The following is a 24,309-nucleotide window of genomic DNA, read 5'->3' on the forward strand; positions in this document are numbered from 1 at the left end:
ATAAACAATGAATTACACTGCTGTTTAAGAGCCATTTGGATGCAAGTTCAGTTGTGGGTGACGGCTAAGAATGCGCCGGTTACGTAATTTTGGCTGGAGGCTGGTTATCATTCAGTTTAAGCGTCTCTTCCCAATGACAGGATGGGAGGAACAGCTGAATCGGGAAAATGCAAATCTGTTGTGCGGATCTGGATGAGAGCAGCTCCACTTGGGTCTGACAAATGTTGAGATGGTCATAACGTAATTTTGAAGCATGCAAAATAACCCACAAAAGACTACATGGGGTGGGGGGGGGGGAGAAGGAATCAAATTTCATTAAGATGAGCAGAAGCCAACTATTAGGTACAGGATGGATAAAAACCAGGTCCTACTGTAGAGCACAGGGAAATACAGGCAATACCCTGTGATAACCCCTAATGGAAAAGGTATATACAGAGAGTTCCTGCTGTGGCGCAGTGGAAACAAATCTTGACAGTATCCTTGAGGATACCAGTTGGATCCCTGGCCTCGCTCAGTGGGTGGGGGATCTGGCGTTGCCATAAGCTGTGAGGTAGGTAAGCACATGTGGCTCGGATCTGGTATGGCTGTGGCTAGGCCGTAGGCTGGCAGCCGTAGCTCTGATTGGACCCCTAGCCTGGGAACTTTCATGTGTCGCAGGTTCGGCCCTAAAAAAAGAGAAAAAGTATGTATGTGTGTGTAACTGAGTCACTTTGTGCTACAGCGGAAATTAACACAACACTGTAAATCAGCTGTCTTTCAGTAAAATTAAAAAAAAAAAAAGTTACACTTAAAAAAAAAAAAAAAAGAGGAGTTCCCGTCGTGGCGCAGTGGTTAACGAATCCGACTAGGAACCATGAGGTTGCGGGTTCGGTCCCTGCCCTTGCTCAGTGGGTTAACGATCCGGCGTTGCCATGAGCTGTGGTGTAGGTTGCAGACGCGGCTCGGATCCCGAGTTGCTGTGGCTCTGGCGTAGGCCAGTGGCTACAGCTCCGATTCGACCCCTAGACTGGGAACTTCCATATGCCGCGGGAGCGGCCCAAAGAAATAGCAAAAAAAAAAAAAAAAAGAAATCCTAAAATCTTGAATCAGGAGAGGAAAGAAGTAATGAAAATACACTTGTTTTGCCTATTGGAGGCATTCAAGGATTGAGCTTCCGGAGAAGGGCAGGGTAGGAAGCCGACACCCAACGGTGCCTGTGGGCATCCTTGAGTCCTCCTCCTGATAACAGGAGTACCTCTGCCATGCCTTTCATAGTTGAGAAGTATTCACAGATAACTTAGGGTCACACTGCAAGGAAGCAGTCACGCGGGACCCTGGGGTGCCCAGCTGCCTACAAAATTGATTGATTCTTGCAAGTTACCAGTTTTGAGAGCCCACTTTCCCTACATTCTTTGATCATTCATCACAGCATTGAAAGTCTAACGCTCCACTCAAGCACCTGCCGCATCTGAAGTCTGGACCATTTTCATTTAGTCCCAGCGGCAGCGCATCCATGGGATGTCAAAGATGAAGGATGAGCTGGCACAGGATGCCTGCTCTCTAGTATAAAGAGAAATTTCTCTGATTCGCTAAAAGTGCTTTGTCATTGCCTGGAGGCTGGAAACTGTTCCTAACCCCCTTGTTACAAAATTATTTATGGGCAAAATTAGACACGCAGGCTTCAATGTAAAATCTTAATTACTGCCCTTTCAGCTGATTTTTGTTCTCCAAAAGCATTGTAAATTAGAAGAACAACAGCTGAATAAACTAGAATAAAGGCGGCACAAGTGAATATAGCTGCCTTAAGGTCTAGAAGTAAATGCCCAGCACCAGATCCACTCGCGCTGTTTCCCTATATTCAATGTTCTTCCCTACTTTTTTCTTTGACTGCACCTGTGGCATGTGGAAGTTCCCCGGGCCAGGGGTCGAACCCGCGTCACAGTAGTAACCAGAGCCACAGCAGGGACAACACCAGATCCTTAACCCACTGAGCTACCGGTTCCTATTTCAGAGGAGCATAAAAGAACAGATACAAAGGGGAGAGAAAATAGAAGCTACCTTAGTTCATCGTTATACTTCAGCTAGCGAGGCTTTGCTACTAGTCTGTGGTTTTCTTGAGGACAAGGCGAGACCTTGGCCTGGCCCCATGATCTGCACACAGTAGGGCTTACTAACTGTTTGTTGAACTGAATTTGGGTGGCTTAATCTGTTTGCACACATTCTTATACATATGCAAACCAAGGTTGTTCCTTTGTGTCCATTCCATTGTTTAAACACCGTGTTCCATCCTTTGATCAAGCTAATGAAAGGCAGAGCACACTGAATACACTTTGGCCAATAGCAAGATGGAAAAGACCCTTGGAGTTCCCCCTGGGGTATAGCGGGTTAAGAATCCAATTGCAGTGGAGGCTAGGGTTTGATCCCCAGCCCAGCACAGGGGGTTATAAAGGATTCAATGGTGCCACAGCTGTGGCAGACGGCAGAGGTTGCAGCTGCGGCTCAGATTCAGTCCCTGGCCTGGGAACTTCCATATGCCATGGGTGTGGCCATTAAAAAAGAAAGAAAGAAAAAGCAAGATCCTTGAAATGTGATCTGCAAGACTGTCTGGTCTCTCTCATTTGGCAGCAGGACCTGAAGCCAGAGAGGCAAGCCCATCAGACACATGCAGAGTCAGGCTGAGGGCTCTGCTCTCTGGCCTCCGCCTCACTACCACTCCGCCTGGCCACAGGATGCACCATTTAACACCATACAGAGGAGAGGAAGTTCAATTATGAATAGGAAACAAGAATTAAGTCTCCGGGGAAGCCCAATGAACAAATAAAAAGCACACAAGAGGAGCTCCCACTTGGCTCAGCGGGTTAAGAACCTAATGTTGGGAGTTCCCGTCTTGGCTCAGTGGTTAAGGAATCTGACTAGGAACCATGAGGTTTTGGCTTTGATCCCTGGCCTCGCTCAGTGGATTAAGGATCTGGCATTGCCGTGAGCTGTGGAGCTGTGGTGTAGGTCACAGACAGCGGCTCGGATCCCTCATTGCTATGGGTCTGGCCTAGGCCGGCAGCTGCAGCTCTGATTAGACCCCCTAGCCTGGGAATTTCCATATGCTGCGGGTGCGACCCTAAAAAGACAAAAATAAATAAATAAATAAAAAGAACACGGTAATTTTGTAAAAAAAAAGAACCTAACGTTGTGCCTGTGAGGATATGGGTTAAGGATCCAGCACTGCCACAAGCTGAGCATAGACGGCAGATGTGGCTTGGATCCAGTGTTGCTGTGGCTGCGGTATAGGCCAGCAGCTGCAGCTCCAATTCGACCCCTGGCCTGGGAACTTCCATGTGCTACAGGTGCAGCCCTAAGAAAGGAAAGCAAAAAGAAAAATTGTAAAAAGAAAAACACACAAGAAATAGAAGCAGTTTAGATTTTATAACCTAAGGCAAGTAGCAATCTGTTCTCCAGGAAAGAACTTTGAATGGAAAAAAAAAAAAAAATCTGTATTTCCTGAAGCTATTTAGAGGCTGGCCTCCACCCCACATTTTCTTTTCTTTCTTTATTTTATTTATTTATTTATTTTTTGTCTTTTTAGGGCCACACCCACAGCAAATGGAGGTTCCCAAGCTAGAGCGAATCCGAGCTATAGCTGCCAGCCTACACCACAGTCATAGCAATGCGGGATCTGAGCCATGTGAGCGAACCTATATGGCAACACCAGATCTTTAACCCACTGAGTGAGGCCAGGGATGGAACCTGCGTCCTCATGGATATTAGTCAGATTCATTTCTGCCAAGCCACAATGGGAACTTCTGGTTCCCTAGATTTGAATTCGCCAGGCCTGGGTCTCAAAACTAAGCCTGTCTGTCAGAGCAGTATGATTCTGTCTTGGTTGGGGTGAGTGGTATGAAGCTCCCACCCTCGCACCCACCCACCAAGGACTATGGAGAGTGGTTGAATTGCATTTCGAGCGAGGAAGAGTAAGCCAAATGCTGGACTTTTCTTTGCTGAGTGGCCAGAGTTGAACTGTTAAGGATTCAAAAGGGGTCTGGAGAGGCTGTGTGAGGGGACGGGCGTGGGTCTAGAGAGGATGAGCCAAGTATCGCTTGAGAGATGCCAGTGAAGCCTTCTTCCCACCTCCCTGTGAAATTATCAGCAAAATAAACCTTCTTCGGGAATTCCTTGGGGACTTAGATTTTTGGAGGGAGACAGGGATCAAATGCTGAATAAGGCCTCTGGGGAGCCAAGGAATAAGAGGAAGCCCACTCAGATAATGGGTAAAACCCACCCTCCGTACAGGGGCACCTCTAGTCCAGTAATACTGATGATCAATAATCAATGAATATGATTATTCATTGCACGGGCCACCTCGTTGCACGGGCCACCTCGTTTCCTGAACAGGACAATCTCATTGAGACCGTGCCAAATAGGGTTAACAGAAACTGGTGACTAACAGACATTCTTGAGCTTGCCGGACTGAAAGAACAGCAGATCAGGGAACTGCTTGTTAAAAGCCCCTCTGCTTGTAACCTGCTTTCACGGACCAAGCGTGCCTTAATTATTTTTGCAAATTGCATACCTTCCCAGCTTCGTGCAGCCTAGATAACATACCACAAAACTCCATAACCACCCCCTATAGATAACACCTCTGATGCTGTTACTATGGATCGCTATAGTAACAGTGGCTTAAGCTGTTTTTCAGAAATGTGGGAGTCAGCGTTTGGCCGGTTCAAGCTGGCTAAAACCGGGTGGGACCGCCGACCCTAGAACCAGGCCTTCGAAGGTGTCTGAGGAATGACTTTCTATTTTTATTTTTTAAAATATTTTATTTATTTTTTTCCGCTGTACAGCATGGGGACCAAGTTACACTGACATGTATACATTTTTTCCCCACCCTTTGTTCTGTTGCGATGTAAGTTTCTAGACATAGTCTCAATGCTACACAGCAGGATCTCATTGTAAATCCATTCCAAGAGCAATAGTTTGCATCCGATAGCCCTAGACTTTTTAAATTTTAATTTGATTTTTGCTTTTTAGGGCCACAGGCGTGGCATATGGAAGTTCCCAGGCTAGGGATCCAATTGGAGCTGTAGCTGCTGGCCTACGCCACAGCCACAGCAACAGGGGATCCGAGCCTTGTCTGCAACCTACACCACAGCTCACAGCAATGCCGGATCCTTTAACCCACTGAGTGAGGCCAGGGATCAAACCCGCATTTCCATGGATACTAGTTGGCTTCATTACTGCTGAGCCATGATGAGAACTCCTAATTTTTTTTTTTTGTATTTTTTTAGGGCCGCACCGTAGCATATGGAAGTTCCCAGGCTAGGGGTCTAATCAGAGCCACAGCAACGCTGGATCCAAGCCACATCTGCAACCTACACTACAGCTCAGGGCACTGTCAGATCCTTAACCCACAGAGCAAGGCCAGGGATCGAACCCGAAACCTCACGGCTCCTAGTCAGATTTGTTTCCACTGCGCCACGATGGGAACTCTGGCAACTCCTAATTTTTTAAAAAATTGGAAAAAAAAAAAAAGAATTAAGGATGTGGGCCTTACTTAAGGATGCCTTAATTTTCCCTAAGAAGAGGAACAGATCTGACTGCTGGGTTCAGTTACTTCCAGTTTGAGAACAGTCAGTCTGAAAGAGAAGCCACAGAGCTGAGTTTTCAAAGACAAATAGAACTTAAATATGCAGAGAAGAACTCAAGGATTTTTTTCCTAAGAAGAAGAAGAGGAAGAAGAAGGGGAAGAGGAAGAGGAAGAAGAGGGAGGAGGAGGGGAAGGGGGGGAGAAGGAGCCAGAACATCTGCACAGAGGCTGTGAGGTGCACGGCTGTTACTGGGACCTCCAAGGGGTCCTATGTGCTAAGGGTACGGCCCAGGAAGGAAAGCAGAAGGAGATGAGACTAGAAGGATGGCAGGAGAAGACAGTGGAGGGCCTTGAAAGCCAGGCTGAGGAGTCTCAGCCTCCTGATGTGGATCCACGGTTCCCAAACGGTGCGCCCTGGCCCAGTGCTGTCCCCCCAATGCTTCCTTCACAAGTCTGCTGCCTGGCTTCAGATCAACACCTGATTCAGTTCTGCTTCTCCTAAAGACATGGTTGCCATGGTGAGGGCTGTCAGAAGGATGCTATGCTGCACGCATCCAGCGGCAGCGAGTCTGGGGAGGTATACAGTGGGGCGACTAAGAAGTGGGGGCGGGGGGCAGTATAATACCGAGGCAATGCTAAAGAAAATCGCGTGATTATTAAGCATGTGAAAACTTTGTCTCCTCGGTATATAAAAGCACCACCGAGACAGTTCCAGTTGTCACAGGGAGAGCCTGTGCTGAAGGGCAACCGATAGGGGATACTGTGAATTATGAATGTTTTAGATATGTGTCAGGAGTTCCCACTGTGGTAGAGTGAGTTAAGGATCTGGCGTTGCTGCAAGCTGTGCTGTAGGTCACAGCTGTGGCTCAGATTTGATCCCTGGCCACAAGTGCAGGGGGGAAAAAAAAAAAAGATGTGTCAAACGGATTGGGGTTTGTATGTACTGTGGTATATTTTTTCAAATATCATTTTGTTTATACTTTTTTTTTTGTCTTTTTGCCATTTCTTGGGCCGCTCCTGCGGCATATGGAGGTTCCCAGGCTAGAGGTTGAATTGGAGCTGTAGCTACCAGCCTACACCAGAGCCACAGCAACGCGGGATCTGAGCCACGTCTGCAACCTACACCACAGCTCATGGCAATGCCGGATCGTTAACCCACTGAGCAAGGCCAGGGATCGAACCTGCAACCTCATGGTTCCTAGTCAGATTCATTAACCACTGCGCCACGACAGGAACTCCTAAAATATCATTTTGAATCATTTAATCTGGACTCGAATCCTAGCTCTGCCACTCACCCTTTATCACCTTCCCAAATCTCTCTGTTCCTGTTTTCTCATCTGCAAAATTCAGACGACACAGATAGAAGGAGCCCCATAGGATCGTTGGCTGCGGTAAATGGAATCGTGGACGATAGAGAGCCTGGCATAAAGCAAGCACTGGGTCAGCATTAAATGCTGTTGTTATTTTACTTTCTGCATGTGGCTCATCCCAAATTCTAGTATTTAAAACGGTGCAGGGGACACATGCACCCAAGGTATCCTGTCAACTGTTGAAAAGAGGGAGCCTCTAGGGCATTTGCGAAGGGTGCTCCGGGATCAGAATTTGACCCATACAGGAATTCCTGTTGTGGCACAACAGATGAATCCAACTAGTATCCAGGAGGATGCAGGTTCCATCCCTTGCCTCGCTCCGTAGGTTAAGGATCTGGCGTTGCTGTGAGCTGTGGTGTAGGTCACAAACTCAGCTCGGATCTGGTTTTGCTGTGGCTGTGTCATAGGCCGGCAGTTGTAGCTCTGATTTGACCCCTAGCTTAGAAACTTCCATATGCCTCGGGTGCGGCCCTAAAAGAAAAAAAGAAAAAAACATCAATTCATGCAGATAACTGGCTGCAGCATGATAATAACTGGTACTGACCGAGCACTCACTGAGGACCAGGCCTCTCCTGGAGCAAGTACACGCTTGGCATTCGGCATGAAGTGGAGGAGGGCGAGGCCACGGGTGGCAGGTCAATCCAGAGCCGGTAAGAGGTAAGAAGAGCTTAATCCGCGCATGTACTAAACAGGAGCAAAGACAGTCAAGAACCCTGGCAGATGCCAATTGCCTGGGAGGCAGGGAGGCCAAGCAAAACCGAAAACCTCTCTGAGGCCGCGTGGCCAGACAGATGGCAGTGCACCTGTATGCATGACTAGATATCATGGCCAGAGCGGGATAAGGGACCAAAATACAGGCTTTCCCTCCCAAAGAGATCATCTGGAGAACAAGCACTTGATGGTACTGAGATAACGAGCTACCATCTGGTAAGACTGTATTACTGCGCACTGAGAGATGAGGAAACAAAACTGACCTCAAAACATTTTTCTTTCTTTGCTTGGTGAAGCAGGCTGGCCATTCCCGGAAGCAGAACTGGAAAGATGAACGTTTCCAAATATTCTTTGGGGGAACCTAAAATAAACAAACAAACAAAAACATTCCCACTGAAAATCCCAAATGGCCCAGGTTAATCTGGGACAATCATCTGCTTCTGAACCGAAAAAAAGCTACTGTCTGTGAAATCACATGACCTTACCTGTGACTTTTTACTCCAGACTGCTGAGCTGGGCTGTATAACAGAAGAAATGTACAATATCCCTCTGAGGGAGTTCCCGTCGTGGTGCAGCGGAAATGAATCTGAATAGGAACCATGAAGATGCAGGTTCCATCCCTGGCCTCACTCAGTGGTTTAAGGATCCAGTGTTGCCATGAGCTGTGCTGTAGGTCACAAACTCAGCTCGGATCTGGTGTTGCTGTGGCTGTGGTGTAGGCTGGCAGCTGTATCTCTGATTTGACCCCTAGCCTGGGAACCTCCATATGCCGTGGGTGTGGCCCTAAAAAGCAAATAACATAACATAACATAAAATATCCCTCTGAACCTTTGTGGTCTGGTGGGGACGTAGATCGGGTCCAACTCGGGGGAGGGGCCACAGGCACAGCCAGGAGGCCAGTGGGGCTGGGGAAACAGGCAAGGGGAGTGTGGGAGGAATTGAGGTCCGAGGGGAGCTGGTGGGGATATGAGGTCCAGGACCTTAGGGCCATAGTATGGGAGTGGCCCAAAGCACACTAGCAGAGGGAACAGAACAAACCAGCTGGAGAGGGCTGGGCACCAGGGAAGGCCGAGGAAGTAGGGTACAGGCAGGAAGATGAGGGCGCCTACAGCTCTGTCTTCAACACACAAAACGGGACAGCATGATATTTTCTTTGGGTGCTTTTTTTAGGGCTGCACCCACAGCATGTGGAAGTTCCCAGGCTCGGGGTCGAATTGGAGCTGCAGCTGTCAGCCTACACCATAGCTCACGGTAATGCTGGATCCTTAACCATGGAGCAAAGCCAGGGATCGAACTCACATCCTCATGGACCCTAGTCAGATGCATTTCCACTGCACCACCATGGGAACTCCCAGCATGATGTTCCCTTTTACTCTGTCTTCCCTCTTTGCATTTAATGTAGAATCTACGTACGCTTGTTATTGATCATCTTTATTGCATTTCAACCTTGGAGCTACATCAGTGGAATAAAGGGTAGTTCTTTTTTTTTTTTTTTTTTTTTTTTTGGCCAGCACTCGAGGCATGCAGAAGTCCTAGGGCCAGGGATTGAACCTGAGCTATAGCCGTGACGAGGCTGGATCCTTAACTCACAGAGCCACCAGGGAACTCCACAAAGGGCAATTCTTTTAAAAATAAAAAGTTAAAACAAGAACACATTCTTTCTTCTCCCAAAGTCTTCCTGAGGTCTATCTGCCCACACCCCAGCCCCACCTCGCTTTGCAATGTTACAAGCCCCAAACCACAAAAGATGAGATCTCACTTCCTGACGTACATGTTTTGGGGTCAATTGTTTCCCATGGAGCTTGAGGACAGGGTACTTGGGAGTCCACGGATAAACGGGGAGCTGAATAAAGGTGTTCTGCGTTGAAGCCACGAAAAATCATGTCCTCCAGTGGTGGCACCTGGGGTGGCGGTAGGGAAGGGAATCAAGGCATATACTTTAAATCACTGCATTTTCTTTTCCAATCTAACAAAGAATAAAATTCTGTATCAGACTCTGGGTCCATGGGGGCATACTGAGCACAAATCTTCCTCTCTTCTCTCCCAAGACACCTGCAAATGACAATAAAGAAATACTCTCTGGAGTTCCCATTATGGCTCAGTGGTTAATGAATCTGACTGGGAACGATGAGGTTGTGGGTTCAATCCCTGCCTTCACTCAGAGGGTTAAGGATCTGGTGTTGCCGTGAGCTGTGGTGTGGGTCACACATGCAGCTCGGATCCTGCGTTGCTGTGGCTCTGGCATAGGCTCGTGGCTACAGCTCCGACTGGACCCTTAGCCTGGGAACCTCCATATGCCGCGGGAGCAGCCCAAGAAATAGCAAAAAGACAAAAAAAAAAAAAAGGAAATACTCTCCTATGCTGTTGGTGGGCATGTAAATTGGTACAACCACTATGGAGGACAGCATAGAGGTTCCTTAAAAAACTAAATATAGAACTACCATATGATCCGGCAATCCCACTCCTGGGCATATATCCAGAGAAAACCATGATTCGAAAAGATACATGCACCCCAATATTCATAGCTATGTGAAATATGCATATGTGTATATATAAAATGGAGTATTACTCAGCCATAAAAAAGAATGAATTAATGCCATTTGTAGCAACATGGATGGGCCTAGAGATGATCACACTGAATGAAGTAAGTCTGACAGAGAAAGACAAATATCCTATGATATTACTCCTTTGTGAAATCTAATAAAAAATAATACAAGGCGGCAACCTGGCCAAATGCACCAAGATGGTCGGAACTGTGGGTAAATATGGGACCTAGTATCGTGCTTCCCTCAGGAAAATGGTGAAGAAAATTGAAATCAGCTAGCACACCAAGTACACTTGCTCCTTCTGTGGCAAAACCAAGATGAAGAGATGAGCAATGGGCATCTGGCACGGTGGTTCCTGCATGAAAACAGTAGCTGGTGGTGCCTGGACCCACAACACCACTTCTGCCGTCACAGTAAAGTCTGCCATCAGAAGACTGAAGGAACTGCAGGACCAGTAGAAGCACCTCGCTAGCCTATAACAAATGGGTTAATTCATGGAACAAAACTGCTTTGGTTTAATGACCTACTTACTTGCATTAATTTTGCTTTCTAAAAAAAGACTTGGCCATGTGGTTAACAAATCTGACTAGGAACCATGAGGTTGCAGGTTCGATCCCTGCCCTTTCTCAGTGGGTTAAGGACCCGGTGTTGCCATGACCTGTGGTGTGGGTCACAGATGCGGCTCAGATCTGGCGTTGCTGTGGCTCTGGGGTAGGCCGGTGGCTACAGCTTCAACTGGACCCCTAGCCTGGGAACCTCCATATGCCATGGGAGCAGCCCTAGAAAAGGCAAAAAGACAAAAAATAAATAAATAAAATTAAATAAATAAAGTCTTGGAAATTAAAATCCTCCTAATTTTTTTGGAAAATCATGCTGAGATGGATTGTCATAATCTAGCTATGTTTTGGTAGTCAGAAGATACATGACATAATATAAGCCTAAGGCTTATCTTTTAAAAATGATGCAAAAGAACTTATTGATAAAACAGAAACACACTCATAGATTTCAAAAAAAATTTTACGGTTACTGTAGGGGAAACCTTGGCAGGGAGGGAGGAATTGGGAGGATGGAAATAACATATGCACAGCATTATAAAAAAGAGATGAGTAACAAGAATCTACGGTATAGCTCAGAGAAATCTACTCAATAGATTGTAATAACCTCTATGGGACAAAAGAGTGGATGTGTGTGTTTGCGTGTGTGTGTGTGTGTGTATAACTAATTCACTTTGCTGTACACCTGAAACTAATACAGCATTGTAAGTCAACTATACCCCAGTAGTTTTTTAAAAATAAATAACCCCCTACTAAAGAACAGGAGGACCATTGGTGGATGAGAGATCTCCAAATACTTCCAAGAGTAACCAGATGAAGCCTTTGTTAGAACAGAGTGGGAGAGGGGCAGATCAGAATCCACAGGTGGAAGCCACTCCCAGAGGATGGGGGTCCATCTTCCCACCAGAATTCCAAAGGGCCTCAATGCTCAGGGGTTTAATACCTCAGAGTGTGGGAATGAGAGAGGAAACAATAAAGAGGAGGGGTTAAGTGAAAATCCGGCTGGTCCCCACCCTTCCTCCCCCCATTTCTTGCCCACATTCCTCTCCTCCAGCTTCTGCTCCCTTCTGCATACATAAAGCTATATTCACACTTGCCTTTTATATCCTGTGTTCCCCCCTTTCCAATGAATCTCACGTAAATAAATTAAACAAACAGCCTGGGAAGGAGTAGAGCTACTCAGGGTGCCACATGGGTGGTCAAAACAAAACAAAATAAAACAAAACAAAACCCCACCTCATCACTGGTTTAGAGACTCCCGGCTCAGCCTGCTGACCCTGAAGAAAAGTCTCCCAGTGGACAATCACTCCCTTCGAGCTCCCAGTCAGCATGTCCATTCACAGAAGAACCCCATCCAGAAAACAAACCCACATGTACAACAGAAGAAGAAAACCATACCAGCTAGGTAGAAAAATCCACTCAGCCGTGCATTTTAAATTTTGAATAAACAGGCAAAATGTCCTATGTAGATAAGCACATCAATAGCATAAAAGACAAAGATCAAGATGCACAAAGAAGTGATCCTGGAAGAAGCACAGACAATGTAGGGAAGAGAACAGTAATTGGTATCTGCAGAGAAATTTGAGAAAAGCGTCACATGCATAAAGCAAGAATAGGATGCTATGAAAAAGGAAGACTCACATGCTGTAAAAGATCCTAGACAGAGAACCTCTCACAGGGGCAGCTGTGGTGACATCTGGGGAATCCAGAGACTTAGGTGTCCGTCCCATTCCCAAGACCCTACTTGAGTCCCTTCATCTCTCAGAGTCTTACTTTTTTATTTTAAACTCCGTGAAGTCTCTATTTCACTCCGACTATATACTGCCTGAGGGCCTCCCTTCCTGGCTACCCTGTCCTTGGCTTCTCTCCTTCCTCAGCGCAGTCTGAGCCCACCCAGCCAGGCATAAAGAAGCCCGCCCTACCTGCAAAACTGACCCCGACACGAACATGGTGTTGAGTGCATTGTGAAGACCTCCCTCGTCTAGGCTCTCTACAGAGGCTCTGTGCATTCAAGGATTATCTGCTCCATTCAACAGATGCAGAAACTGAGGGTCAAAGCGGTTATGTGATACCCTTTAGGTCATACCATCAGCGGCAGAGCTAGCACTGGCCCTCATTTTCTGCTTCTGCTGCCTTCCCTCTCCCACTTCTCTAATGCACGACAGTGTCTGCCGCTCACCAGCCATCAGCGCTGTTCTTATGTAGGAGCCTTTCAGGTAGGTCGGGCTGTATGATACTCACGGTAACTGTGGCTTCTTGCTTGACTTTATATCCTTCTGGAAAGGGAGGCAGCTCGGCTTCATACTCTGCAGGGAGTGGGGGAGAAAAACTCCTCAATTCTACACTTCATTGCAGTTTGTGATGTAATTCCCTTTCCTCTGAATAAAACATTCTTAAATTTTATTTTGACTGGGGACTTACAGAAGTGAAAAAAAACACACCGTTACAGGGTATTTATTTAAAATGGGTAATAGATGATGGAGAGCCTGTTGTGGTGCAGTGGACAAATCCGACTAGGAACCATGAGGTTGTGTGTTCGATCCCTGGCATCACTCAGTGGGTTAGGGTTCTGGCATTGCTGTGGGCTGTGGTGTAGATCACAGATGTGGCTCGGATCCTGTGTTGCTGTGGCTGTGGTGTAGGCCGGCCGCTGTAGCTCTGACCGGACCCCTAGCCTGGCAATCGCCACACGCCATGGTGTGGCCCTAAAAAGCAAAAATAAAATCAAGTGGGTAAGAGATGATTGTTCCCATGCATGAAAGAGGGCAGGCTTTTTGTAAGAGTTTGTGATTCTTCCCAAGAAGGGAAATATAGATTTTGTCCCCCAATTATGATAACTGCAAGGAATAAGAGGAGGAATAAGAGAGGAGGGTGGCTAAGGGAAGATGAGGAGAGGAAGGAGAGGGGAGAAAAAGGGAAGAAAAGAAAGTGATGGGAGACAGAATAAGAGACAGAGGGAAGAGAAGCCATCTCATGGGGGTGGGTGCGAAGGGAAGCCTACCTGTTTGGGGGGTCGCAGCTGCAAGGGCAATCCCACAAACCCCTGCTGGTCAAAGCATTGCCCACGTGCCAGCAGCACCAGCATCCCAGGGAGTTAGAAATGCAATGTCTCAATCCCCATCCCAGACCTGCTGAATCTGGGCTTTTTTTTTTTTTTTTTTTCTTTTTAGGGCCGCATTTGTGGCATATGGAAGTTCCCAAGCAAGGGGTCAAATCAGAGTTACAGCTGCCAGCCTATACCATGGCCACAGCAACACCAGATCTGAGCCACATCTGTGACCTACACCACAGCTCACAGCAATGCAGGATCCTTGACCCACTGAGCAAGGCCAGGGATCGAACCCGCAACCTCATAGATACTAGTCGGGCTCCTTACTGCTGAGCCACAAGGGGAACTTCCAGAACCTGTATTTTAAGCACCCCCACCCCCTACCCCCACCCCAGCCAGTAGCTTGTATGCAATTAAAGTTGGAGAGGTCCTGCTGTAAGCTCCAGTAGCTTGGATCTTAGCTGCACATTAGAATCAAGGTTCTAATTGGGATTTGCGAAAATCCCCGTGTCTTAGCCCAACCCCAGAAACTGATTCAGTAAGTCTGGGGCAAGAGCCTGGGAGTCAGTATTTTTTAAAGTCCTCCAGCTGATTCTAACATGCAGCGAGGTGAACAATCACCACGTTTCCAGACGCACTGCCGTCAACCTGTTGGAGCGCTTAATGCAAAGAACATTCGACACAGGTTCCACAGAGTAACAGCAACTTTTGCTGAGAGAGAGACAGAGAGACAGAAAATGCCCACAGCTATATTAGTTACATCCCTAAGGGGAAGACTGGGTAAAAATACTTCTGTAAAGGTCAATGTTTTGAAGGCAGTTGCACAGAGACTTGGCCGTGATGAGGGAGAGCAGGTTCTGGGCAAGACGGGATCGAGGCAACTCTATTATTGGAGGCAAGTTGTCTCCCATTCCTTAGCAGGTAGTATAGCATTCCTCAACTTTTTTTTTTTTTTTTTAATTCCTAGGTATCAGGCTGGGGACTCATATATCAGAATGCAGGTTATAAGGAATTTTGGTTCCCAATACCAGCTTGATTAGCTTTCTATTGCTGTGTCACAAATGACCACACCCTTAGAAACTTAACACAAATGTATTATCTCACTGTTCCTAAGGGTCAGGAGTCTGGCTATGGGTCAGGGTCTCATCAAGCCATCAAGGTGATGGCCACGGCTGTGATCCCATTGGATGGCTGGAGCCCTCTTTCGAGGTCACTGCTTGTTGGTGGGATTCAGGTCATTGGGGATGTAGGTCTGAAGTCCCCATTGTCTTTTCGGTTGTTATGGGGACTGCTCTCAGCTCCCAGAGGTCAGCGGTCCTCAGGTTCTTGTCATGGGCAGCTCACTCATGGTTATTTGCTACTTCAAGGCGAGCAGGAGTCGTTTCTGCTTGAATCTCTGACTTCTTTTAGGGTATCACCTGATTAGGTTGGGCCCACCGACAGGGGTTCCCTAATTTGAAGTCAATTGATTACAGGCTTTAATTACATCTGAAAAAAATCCCTTGACAGCAATGCCTAGATTGGTGTTTGACTGGATAACTGGGAGGCGTGTGCACTAGGGGCAGGAATCTTGGGGGCTGTCTGAGAATTCTGTCCATCGCAGCAGCTCTAGTCCTACCACCTTATTTTTTCCTCTCAGGTAAAAATGTAAATTCACCCTTCTTTCCCTAACACTTTGAGAATCACCAGTGTAGTGTGAAAACTATTTATTTGGAATATATACATATATATTTATTCATATTTATTTATATATATTCTAGTATATATATATTTATAAATTTATATATTCCTATACACACACACACACATTTATAGCTTTGATTGCAAAAGTAATACATGCTTATTGTAAGAAAAAAATCCAGTAATATAGAGATGTCTTTTGCAGAGTTTAAGTCACACCTAATCCCATTACTATCCATAACCATTGCTGGAACTGGCATAGATTCAACCCAATCTTTTTTTTTTGTTTTTTTTAATGAGAGTTTCCACGTTTATTTCAGGTTCTTTTTTTTTTCTTTTTGCCACATCTGTGGCACATGGAAGTTCCCAGGCCAGGTATCGAACCTGTGCCACAGCAGTGACCTGCATCGCAGCAGTGGAAACACAGGAGCCTTAACCCACTAGGCCACTGGAGAGCTCCCAACCTCATCTTTTTCAACATTAGCATTTACTAACATTGCCTTTGTGGAGGCTGAAATAGAAGCCCAGAAAGAGTAGGTGTAGCCTGCATGTTGATCAGGCGGTCGACAAAGGCCTCCGCCTCAGTGGAATAATTCTGATGAACCTGGGAGCTCATGGTTGATCGGTAATAAGGAGTTAAGCTCAAAAAATGGTGTTGGCTGGTCCCAGAGACCAAAGACAGCCGAGGGGCTGATTCCGGAGGTCGTGACTGGATAAAGGTTGGAGGGTAGTCAGAGGCTGAAGCAAGGGGTGTCCCCGGGTCTGTTCCCTCCAAACACTGTTGAAGCAAGAGACAGATCTGCAGGCCCACCAAGTGCACTTGTGGGCCTCTCCCAATGCTGCTACCATATGCTGTGCCACATCTATTTAACCAGGGTTCTCTAGTGGGCATTTAGGTTGTTTCCAATTTTTCATGATTGCAAACAATGCTGTTAGGAGCATCTTTACACATGTATCATTGATGGGCATAGAAGAACTTTAGTAGGATTAACTCTGAGATGTGGAATTGCCTTTCTTTCTTTCTTGCGTGCGTGCTGTTGTCGTTCTGGCGTGCTGGCGTTCTGCTTTCTGTCTTATCCTTTCTTCTATTCTTATCTCTCTCTCTCTCTCTCTCTCTCTCTCTCTCTCTCTCTCTCTTTCTCTCTCTCTCTCTCTCTCTCTCTCTCTCTCTCTCTTTCTTTCTTTCTTTCTTTCTTTCTTTCTTTCTTTCGTTCTGTATCCATGGCATTTGGAAGTTCCCAGGGTCGATACAAAGCTGCAGCTGCGGCCTACCCCACAGCCACAGCAACACCAGATCTGAGCCGCCACTGCGACCGACACCCCAGCTCACGGCAACGCCGGATCGTTAACCCACTGAGCAAGGGCAGGGATGGAACCCGCAACCTCATGGTTCCTAGTCGGATTCGTTAACCACTGCACCACACCGGATTCTTAACCCACTGAGTGAGGCCAGGGATCAACCTCGCATCCTCATGGATATTAGTCGGGTTTGTTACCGCCAACCCACAATGGGAACTCCTGGAATTGTTCTTTCGAAGGAAAAAATAATTTAAAGTTTGGGCCAAATTGTCAGATTTTCCTCCAGAAGGTTTACAACAGTTCCCACTCCCATGAGTAAGTCTGTTTTTTGTGTATAATCATCTTATACATATTTAAAATGATATTTAACTTTTATTTGCATTTCTTTAATTATTGTTTATTTGCCATTTATTATTTTTCCCACAAGATCTCTTGGGAATTCACTTATATTTGGTGGAAAATATACAAGTTTTCATCATATAACCATGAAAGATATAGTTATAGGATTATGTAGAGGTATAGGAAAATATATTAGCTTCAGGACAATCTGCTATGTTTTTCAAGCCTCTGTAATATTTGAGAGAATCTGGCACATTTGAGAATTTGTCACTTTCACCTTGTGATTTCAACTTAAGACATACAGTTGAGTACAGACAGATACTTTGAAAGCATTTGACTATGTTTGTAAGGAGTATGGAACTCATTAAAATGTGATTTAAAGTTTGATTTCCAAGAGTTGCTTCAGTGCTTAGAAAAATTTTCTGGTTTGTCATTAGAAATTCTTAAGAAAATCAGGTATGTTAGATTTATAAGTGTTTATAACCTCTTAGTGACCTACAATTGCAAACTGAATTCCAGGCATCCCCCACTTTCCATAAGTTTGCTTTGCATACTTCACTTTACAACAGACCTACACGAAGACCTGTTTCCACTAACCGAGAGAAATCCGAAAAGCAAGTCTGCTTTTACAAGCAAAGGCGAAAAGGGAAACGAGCCTTTAGCGTCTGTTTGGCAGCAAACTGATAGAGAGGAAGTGCACACTCCTTTGCGGATTCGGAGGGGTGCGGGGGTACCACCAGGCTCTGTTCCCCGGAACTATGCTCCGCATCTCAGCACGGAGCCGCAACAGCTCTGAATCGGCTGTGAACATCTGTGCTTGTCTCAATTTATTTTGTGCATCTGTTACCAGAATGTCCTAAAGGAACGGCTTCTTCCATTTATGCCATTTTGGTCTAGGAAAGGTTTTCAGAGAACGCTCTGCTTTTGGATAGCAGGGGCAGCTGTCATTGGTTAGGGGGAATGTCATGTCATATGCATGCTAAATGGACATTAATCAACAACAAGGAACAGTAGTTGCTCATTTCATACAACAAAGGCAACCTTGTGCAAGGGGGGCTGAGCAGAAAGAGCCTGTAACCCTGTGGGTGGAATGGAGCCTGCGAGCCCAATTGGAACCTCCCCACCCCACCGCACCCCTTCCCTCCCCAACCCTGCCAGGTTCCAGGGATAATGAAATGTCTTTATTGCTTAGGCCACAGTCGGTCCGGCTTTCTGGGATTTGCAGCTGAACGTGTTCCTTCCTAACTGAAACAGCAATTAAAATGCAATGTTCACCAGCAGCGACCTCTTGGAAAGGGATGAACCAGGAAGGCGGAGGCTGGAAGTGAATCCGATGAACACTTAGCCAGCATGCTATGACGAGGGACTGTACAAGGTGCTAGAGGCACAGATGAAGTGGGCAGAAGAGCTTGTGTTCTGCTGAGAGGATGGAGAGTAAGCCAGGGGGTGATGCAATGTGAAAGATGCCGTAGGGGGGCTGCATCCAGAAAGTACAGACAAGGGGCTTCAACAACAGTGTGAAGAGTAATAGGCGGCTTTCCACAAGAGGGGCCACTGGGGCTGAGTCTTGAAAGATAAAGATGAGGAGAAGGCAGAGATGTTCCAGCAAGAGGCAAAGCTTGTGCAAAGGCACAGATGAGTGGAACGGTGGGGTGCCCTGGAGAAATCGTTTAGGCTTTTTTTTGGGGGGGGCCACACCCCTGGCATATGGAAGTCCCCAGCCTGGGGGTCCAGTTGGAGCTACAACGGCTGGCCAACGCCACAGCCACAGCAACGCATGATCTGAATTCTTAACCTACTGAACGAGGCCAGGGATCAAACCTGCATCCTCCTTGGATCCTAGTCGGGTCTGTTACCACTGAGCTACAACGGGAACTCCTGGTGGAATAGTTTCTTGGGGTTAAAAGCACATGGCACAGGACAGTGGTGCTGAGCCTTGTCCCTTGCCTGGAAAGCTTTTTTAAAGCGCAGCGCTTAGGGACTCACCAAGGGGTGGGTCATCACATCACGGGAATCTGCATTTCAGCAAATGTCTGGGAGGCTGCGATGTGGGTGCTCTGGGGCTGCACTTTGAAGCGTGCTGGCGCATTGCTCAAGGGCTTGAACTTGAGTGTCACACACATCTGAGCTGGAGTCTGGTTCTGCCACTTGCTTTAGGCGAAAAGGGAAACCAGCATGCAGCGTCTGTCTGGCAGCCAACAGATAGAGAGGTTAGCAAGTTTCCCGAGCTCTTTATGCCTCCATTTCCTCATCTGTTTAAACCAAGTCGCTCTGAGGTTCAAACAACAGGAAGAGCGCCCAGCACAGTGCCTGGACACAAAGGGCAGCTCCATAAAGGTTGTTTAGTCATTAGAATGATTTGGACAAATGGCAGGTGATGAAGCTAAGAGACAGACGAGATCAGTAAGGGGCTTGGGAGTTCAGTGATGGAAATCATTGTAACAGATCATGGCATGATGTGATCAGGTTTGAACTTGAGTTTCCCGTGGAAGAGAGTCCAGAAGGAAGCCTTCCTCCATTAAAAAGCTAAGGCAGCAAGCCCAACAGGCAATGGTAAGGGTGTGAGAACGAGGGGTGAGGGTTGGGGGTTACAGAAGATGTTGGGCCAACAGGGTCAGTGGGGATTGAGAAGGAACGTTTGGATCCTGGAAAGTAAAAGGGAAGCATGGAAGGTGAATCTCTGATTTCTGGACCCGGCAGCTGAGTGAACGATGGAGAGTAACTGTCCGTGTCTAGAGGAGTGCCTGAGGTCATGCCAAGCCCAGCATTTAAAATAGTTCCGGAGTTCCCATCGTGGCGCAGTGGTTAACGAATCTGACTAGGAGCCATGAGGTTGCGGGTTCGATCCCTGGCCTTGCTCAGTGGGTTAGGGATTCGGCGTTGCCATGAGCTGTGGTGTAGGTCGCAGACGCGGCTGGGATCCTGCATTGCTGTGGCTGTGGTGTAGGCTGGCGGCTGCAGCTCAGATTCGACCCCTAGCCTGGGAACCTCCATATGCCACGGGAGCGGACCAAGAAATAGCAAAAAGCCAAAAAAAAATAAAATAAAATAGTTCCCAGCTTGGGTAGATATATGTTGGTTGATGTATGAGAATAATTTCACTGGAACCCTGAGGCAGAAGCTCATGGGTTGATAAGGGAATGGGCACAAGAGTTCTCTTCAGAAGCTTGGCTGAGAGGGCCAGAGGAACAGACAAGAGCTACAAAAAAGATGACAGGGGTCAAGGTGACCCTAAGATGCCCGACCAGAGAATACCTGGGGGGAAAGCCAGCAGAGAAGTTAAAGATGTAGGAGAGGGGAGTGATGGAGCAGGATCCTGGGACACAAGAGGATGGCACCAAAGCACAGGTGCAGGGCTGAGGGCTGAGCCGTGCGGACGGCCGGATAAATACTTCTTCCTGTGAGCAGATGCGAAAAGGCTTGTTGGAATCAGGAAGCTGGAGGGTTCCCTCCCCACTCCGGGCTGCCTGTCCGTTCTCAGGGAATACCTCCTACATCTGCCAAGTGGTAACACGTCAGAGGAATGGAGCAAAAACTTGGATCTAGCAGACGCAGGCAAGGGGAGAAGGCACTGATGGAGGCTGACTGATAAGCCTTGCTGAGAGGCCACTGGTGCCATTTTTCTCCAGCGGTGCTGGGGGAATAAGCATTGACTCAGGACTGGTCCATGCTGTTATCTGGCAGGTGGGATGAGGGAACGTGATTTTACAAAAGCTCTGAGGGCTGAGACCAGAGACTAGTGTTTGCAGGGATAAACCAATAGCAGTAATGAGGATGCTGATGGCAGGGATAACAGCAGTGTCAGAAGACAAGACTGTAAGCTCCAAATACTTTGACTCGGTCTTGGTTGAAACCAGAGTTAAAAATCATCAAGTTACAAGCAACTACAAGATTTAATTAGATGCCTTGGCAGGAAAGACATTTATTAATACTAATACAAATGTTTTCGAGAATAAAAAGCCCTGAGGTAGTTGTCCCTGGACAGATGAGAAAACTGAAAAACATTCATTCGCACGCACGCAAAGAGAGCACTGGCTACGTGGGATAAAGTTCTTAAGTTAGATATTTACATGTTCTGTATCTCATTTTCTTGAAATTGCGTTTCTGGTGCGTCTGTTTGCTGTGATGACTTGCTTTTTAAAGTGGAGATATCCTAACAGAACATGACACTGAACCTCAAAGATTATTACGAAGCCTGTTTTTCATGTTTGTTGTGAGAAACTGAATTTACTCACCATATTTGTTACAGAAAATTGCATTTGTTAGAAGGTGGGTTTTAAGAAATTGGGTCTATCATCAGGGTTACAATAATCATGATAGTGCCTGTGTGTATAATTCTCCATCTTTGACCTCATGAGGTTGTAGGTTCGATCCCTTCATTCTGTAGCTCTATCACTGTGTACAGGGCATCAGTTCACTTGCTTTTCAGAGCAACAAAACTCACTGTTTTTGCTACAAAAATAAGTTCTGTGATTCTAAAACAAATGCAAAGCATGTTTCTTTTCCAACAATAATGAATATTTTTTGAGCACTTCCTAAACGCCAGGCACTGTGCCAAGCAACTTTGCATAATTATCTTATTCTGTCTGCACAACAGCCCTGTGAGGTACGTGCAAGAATACCCCCCTCTTAGAGCTGAGGCTGAGCAGCTTCCCCAGCACAACACCACCAGTAAGTTCTATTATGAAGAGGTGCTTGGCCTGGAGAAGTGAAAGCTCTGGGGACAGGACGGCTACGATAACAACCTTCTATTGGAGTGTCTTCCTAATGGTAGAGTGATTAGCAACTTGGGTCCCAGCACCAGGAGGGTAAGGACGAAGGGTAGAGGATACAAGAACATCCAAGATAAAATAGATTTTTCTCTGTATAATGCAATGCAATATGGAAGAAAGAACTCAAGCACGGAAGAAGAGTTGAAAATAGATGGCCTCTAAGGACAGCGCTCAACTCTGAGTCCATCATCCTCTTCTTCCTTCATATTCTCTGCTTCTCTCAGCTCATTGCCATCTCTCCCTCTACCTAGTGCCATATTCCACCTGCTCCCACTTATTCGTTCCTCCAGTCAAGAAACATTTACTGGGAGTTCCCGTTGTGGCGCAGTGGTTAACGAATCCGACTAGGAACCATGAGGTTGCAGGTTCCATCCCTGGCCTGGCTCAGTGGGTTAAGGATCTGGTGTTGCCATGAGCTGTGGTGTAGGTCGCAGACGCAGCTTGGATCCCGAGTTGCTATGGCTCTGGCGTAGGCCAGCGGCTACAGCTCTGATTCCACCCCTAGCCTAGGAACCTCCATATGCCGTGGGAGCAGCCCAAGAAATGGCAAAAAGACAAAAAAAAAAAAAGAAAAGAAACATTTACTGACCTGCACCGTCCAACACAAGGGCCACTAGCCGTATGTAGCTGTTTAAGCTTATTAGAAGTAAGTAAAACAAAAAATTCAGTTCCAAAGTTGCACTAATCACACTTCAAGTGCTTAATATCCGTATGTGGCTGGTGGCTCCCATATTTGAAGGTTCTAGTGGGCAGTGCTGTTTCACACAGTTGAGGTGTTAATGAATGAAAAAAATCTCTTGACCTTAATGAGCTTATAGTCCCATGGAGGGGAAAAAACACCTAAACTCATTTATTAAGAGCTATCACAGGCATTCCTGTCAAGGCTCAGTGGAAACGAATCTGACTAGCATCCATGAGGACGCAGGTTCGATCCCAGGCTTCGATCTGTGGGTTAAGGATCCATCGTTGCCATGAGGTGTGGTATAGGTTGCAGACGTGGCTCAGATCTCACATTGATGTGGCTGTGGTGTAGGCTGGCATCTACACCTCTGATTCAACCCCTAGCCTGGGAACTTCCATATGCATCGGGTGAGGCCCTTAAAAAAAAAAAAAAAAAAAAAAGGAGCTATCACATATTGAGCTCTTGTTGTAAATCAGGCACTTTGCTAAGCACTTTCTGAAGTGACCCTTTAGCTGCATCCTCCTAATACCATGAAATAGGAGCCAGGAGTTCCCAGTGCAGCAGCAGGTTAAGGATCCGGCGTTGTCACTGCAGGACTTGGTAGCTGTGGCACAAGGTTCCACCACTGCCCTGAGAACTTCTACATGCCATGAATGCCACCAAAAAAAAAAAAAAGGGAAGAAAGAAACATGAGCCATTATTACACTCACTTCAACAACAGGATAAGTAAAATACAGACATACCTTGTTTTATTGTGCTTCATTTTATTGCACTTAGAAGGTACTGAGTTTTTTTTACACATTGAAGATCTGGGGCAACCCTGTGTCAAGCAAGGTTATTATCATGTTTATAATAATAATTACCATTAGTGCCATTTTCTGAACAGCATTTGCTCACTTTGTGTCTGTCACACTTGGTAATCCCCACAATATTTCAAACTTTTTCATTAATATTATATTTGTCTTGGTGAACTGTGGTCTTTGTTGTTGCTACTGCAAAAAAAATGATGCTTTTTTTTTTTAAGCAATAAAGTATTTCCCAACTGAGATGTACAGTGTTCTTTCAGACATGCTATCATACCATATACTTAACAGACTGCAGTATTGTGTAAACACAATTTTTTTTTTTTGCTGGCACCCAGGCATGTGGAGCATCCAGGCCAGGGACTGAACCGACACCACAGTTGCCACCTGGACCACAGCTGCGGCAACGCTGGATCCTTAATCCGCTGCGCCGGAAGGGAACTTCGATATAAACCGAACTTTCATATGCAGTAGGAAACCAAAAAACTCCCGTGCTGGCTTTACCACAGACAGTGGTCTGGAACCCAACCTGCAACATGCCAGTGGTATGCCTCACTGGTCCCATGTCTGTGAAGAGTACTGTGGGCCTCAGGACCAAGGGTACGCGGGGCCCCACAAAAGAGGGTGAGCTAAACTGCGCTTGGGGATTTTAAGGGAGGTGAGAAGTAGAGAAGGGTTAAAGCCAAGTCTGTCTTGGACCACGCTTGCTCAACGTGTGGGCCAGACTGTCTACATGTAAAGCAGGCTGGGAACCTATGTTTTCAACAAGCTCCTCATCAACACCTGCGATTCTTTCCTATTCACTAAGTGAGACTGGGGCACCAATGGTCCACACCACCTGGTTCCCTTTATCCCGCATTCCCCTGCCTTCGACCGGACTATGGATCCAGGCTGGAGGCTGCGAGGCGTAACCTCAGGCAAGCCTCTTGGAGCCTGTCCGCGGGCGC

At 46.6% G+C, this 24,309-nt stretch overlaps 1 protein-coding gene and 1 pseudogene across 3 annotated transcripts in view; one reads left to right on the forward strand and one right to left on the reverse strand.

Moving 5' to 3' along the window:
* Nucleotides 1–24,309, reverse strand: part of IQCK (IQ motif containing K) — a 124,651-nt gene that overhangs the window by 99,776 nt on the left and 566 nt on the right. For all 3 annotated transcript variants that reach the window (XM_047780383.1, XM_047780382.1, XM_047780384.1), the window contains exons 2-4: nt 12,980–13,044; nt 9,410–9,539; nt 7,902–7,999 (exon numbers count right to left, since the gene is read on the reverse strand). In XM_047780383.1, the coding sequence (XP_047636339.1) occupies nt 7,902–7,999; nt 9,410–9,539; nt 12,980–13,044 (293 nt within the window). The remainder of the gene's footprint in view (nt 1–7,901; nt 8,000–9,409; nt 9,540–12,979; nt 13,045–24,309) is intronic.
* LOC125126903 (60S ribosomal protein L37a-like) lies at nt 10,175–10,675 on the forward strand (annotated as a pseudogene).

This window comes from Phacochoerus africanus, chromosome 5 (assembly GCF_016906955.1).
Source record: "Phacochoerus africanus isolate WHEZ1 chromosome 5, ROS_Pafr_v1, whole genome shotgun sequence".
Taxonomy (NCBI): domain Eukaryota; kingdom Metazoa; phylum Chordata; class Mammalia; order Artiodactyla; family Suidae; genus Phacochoerus; species Phacochoerus africanus.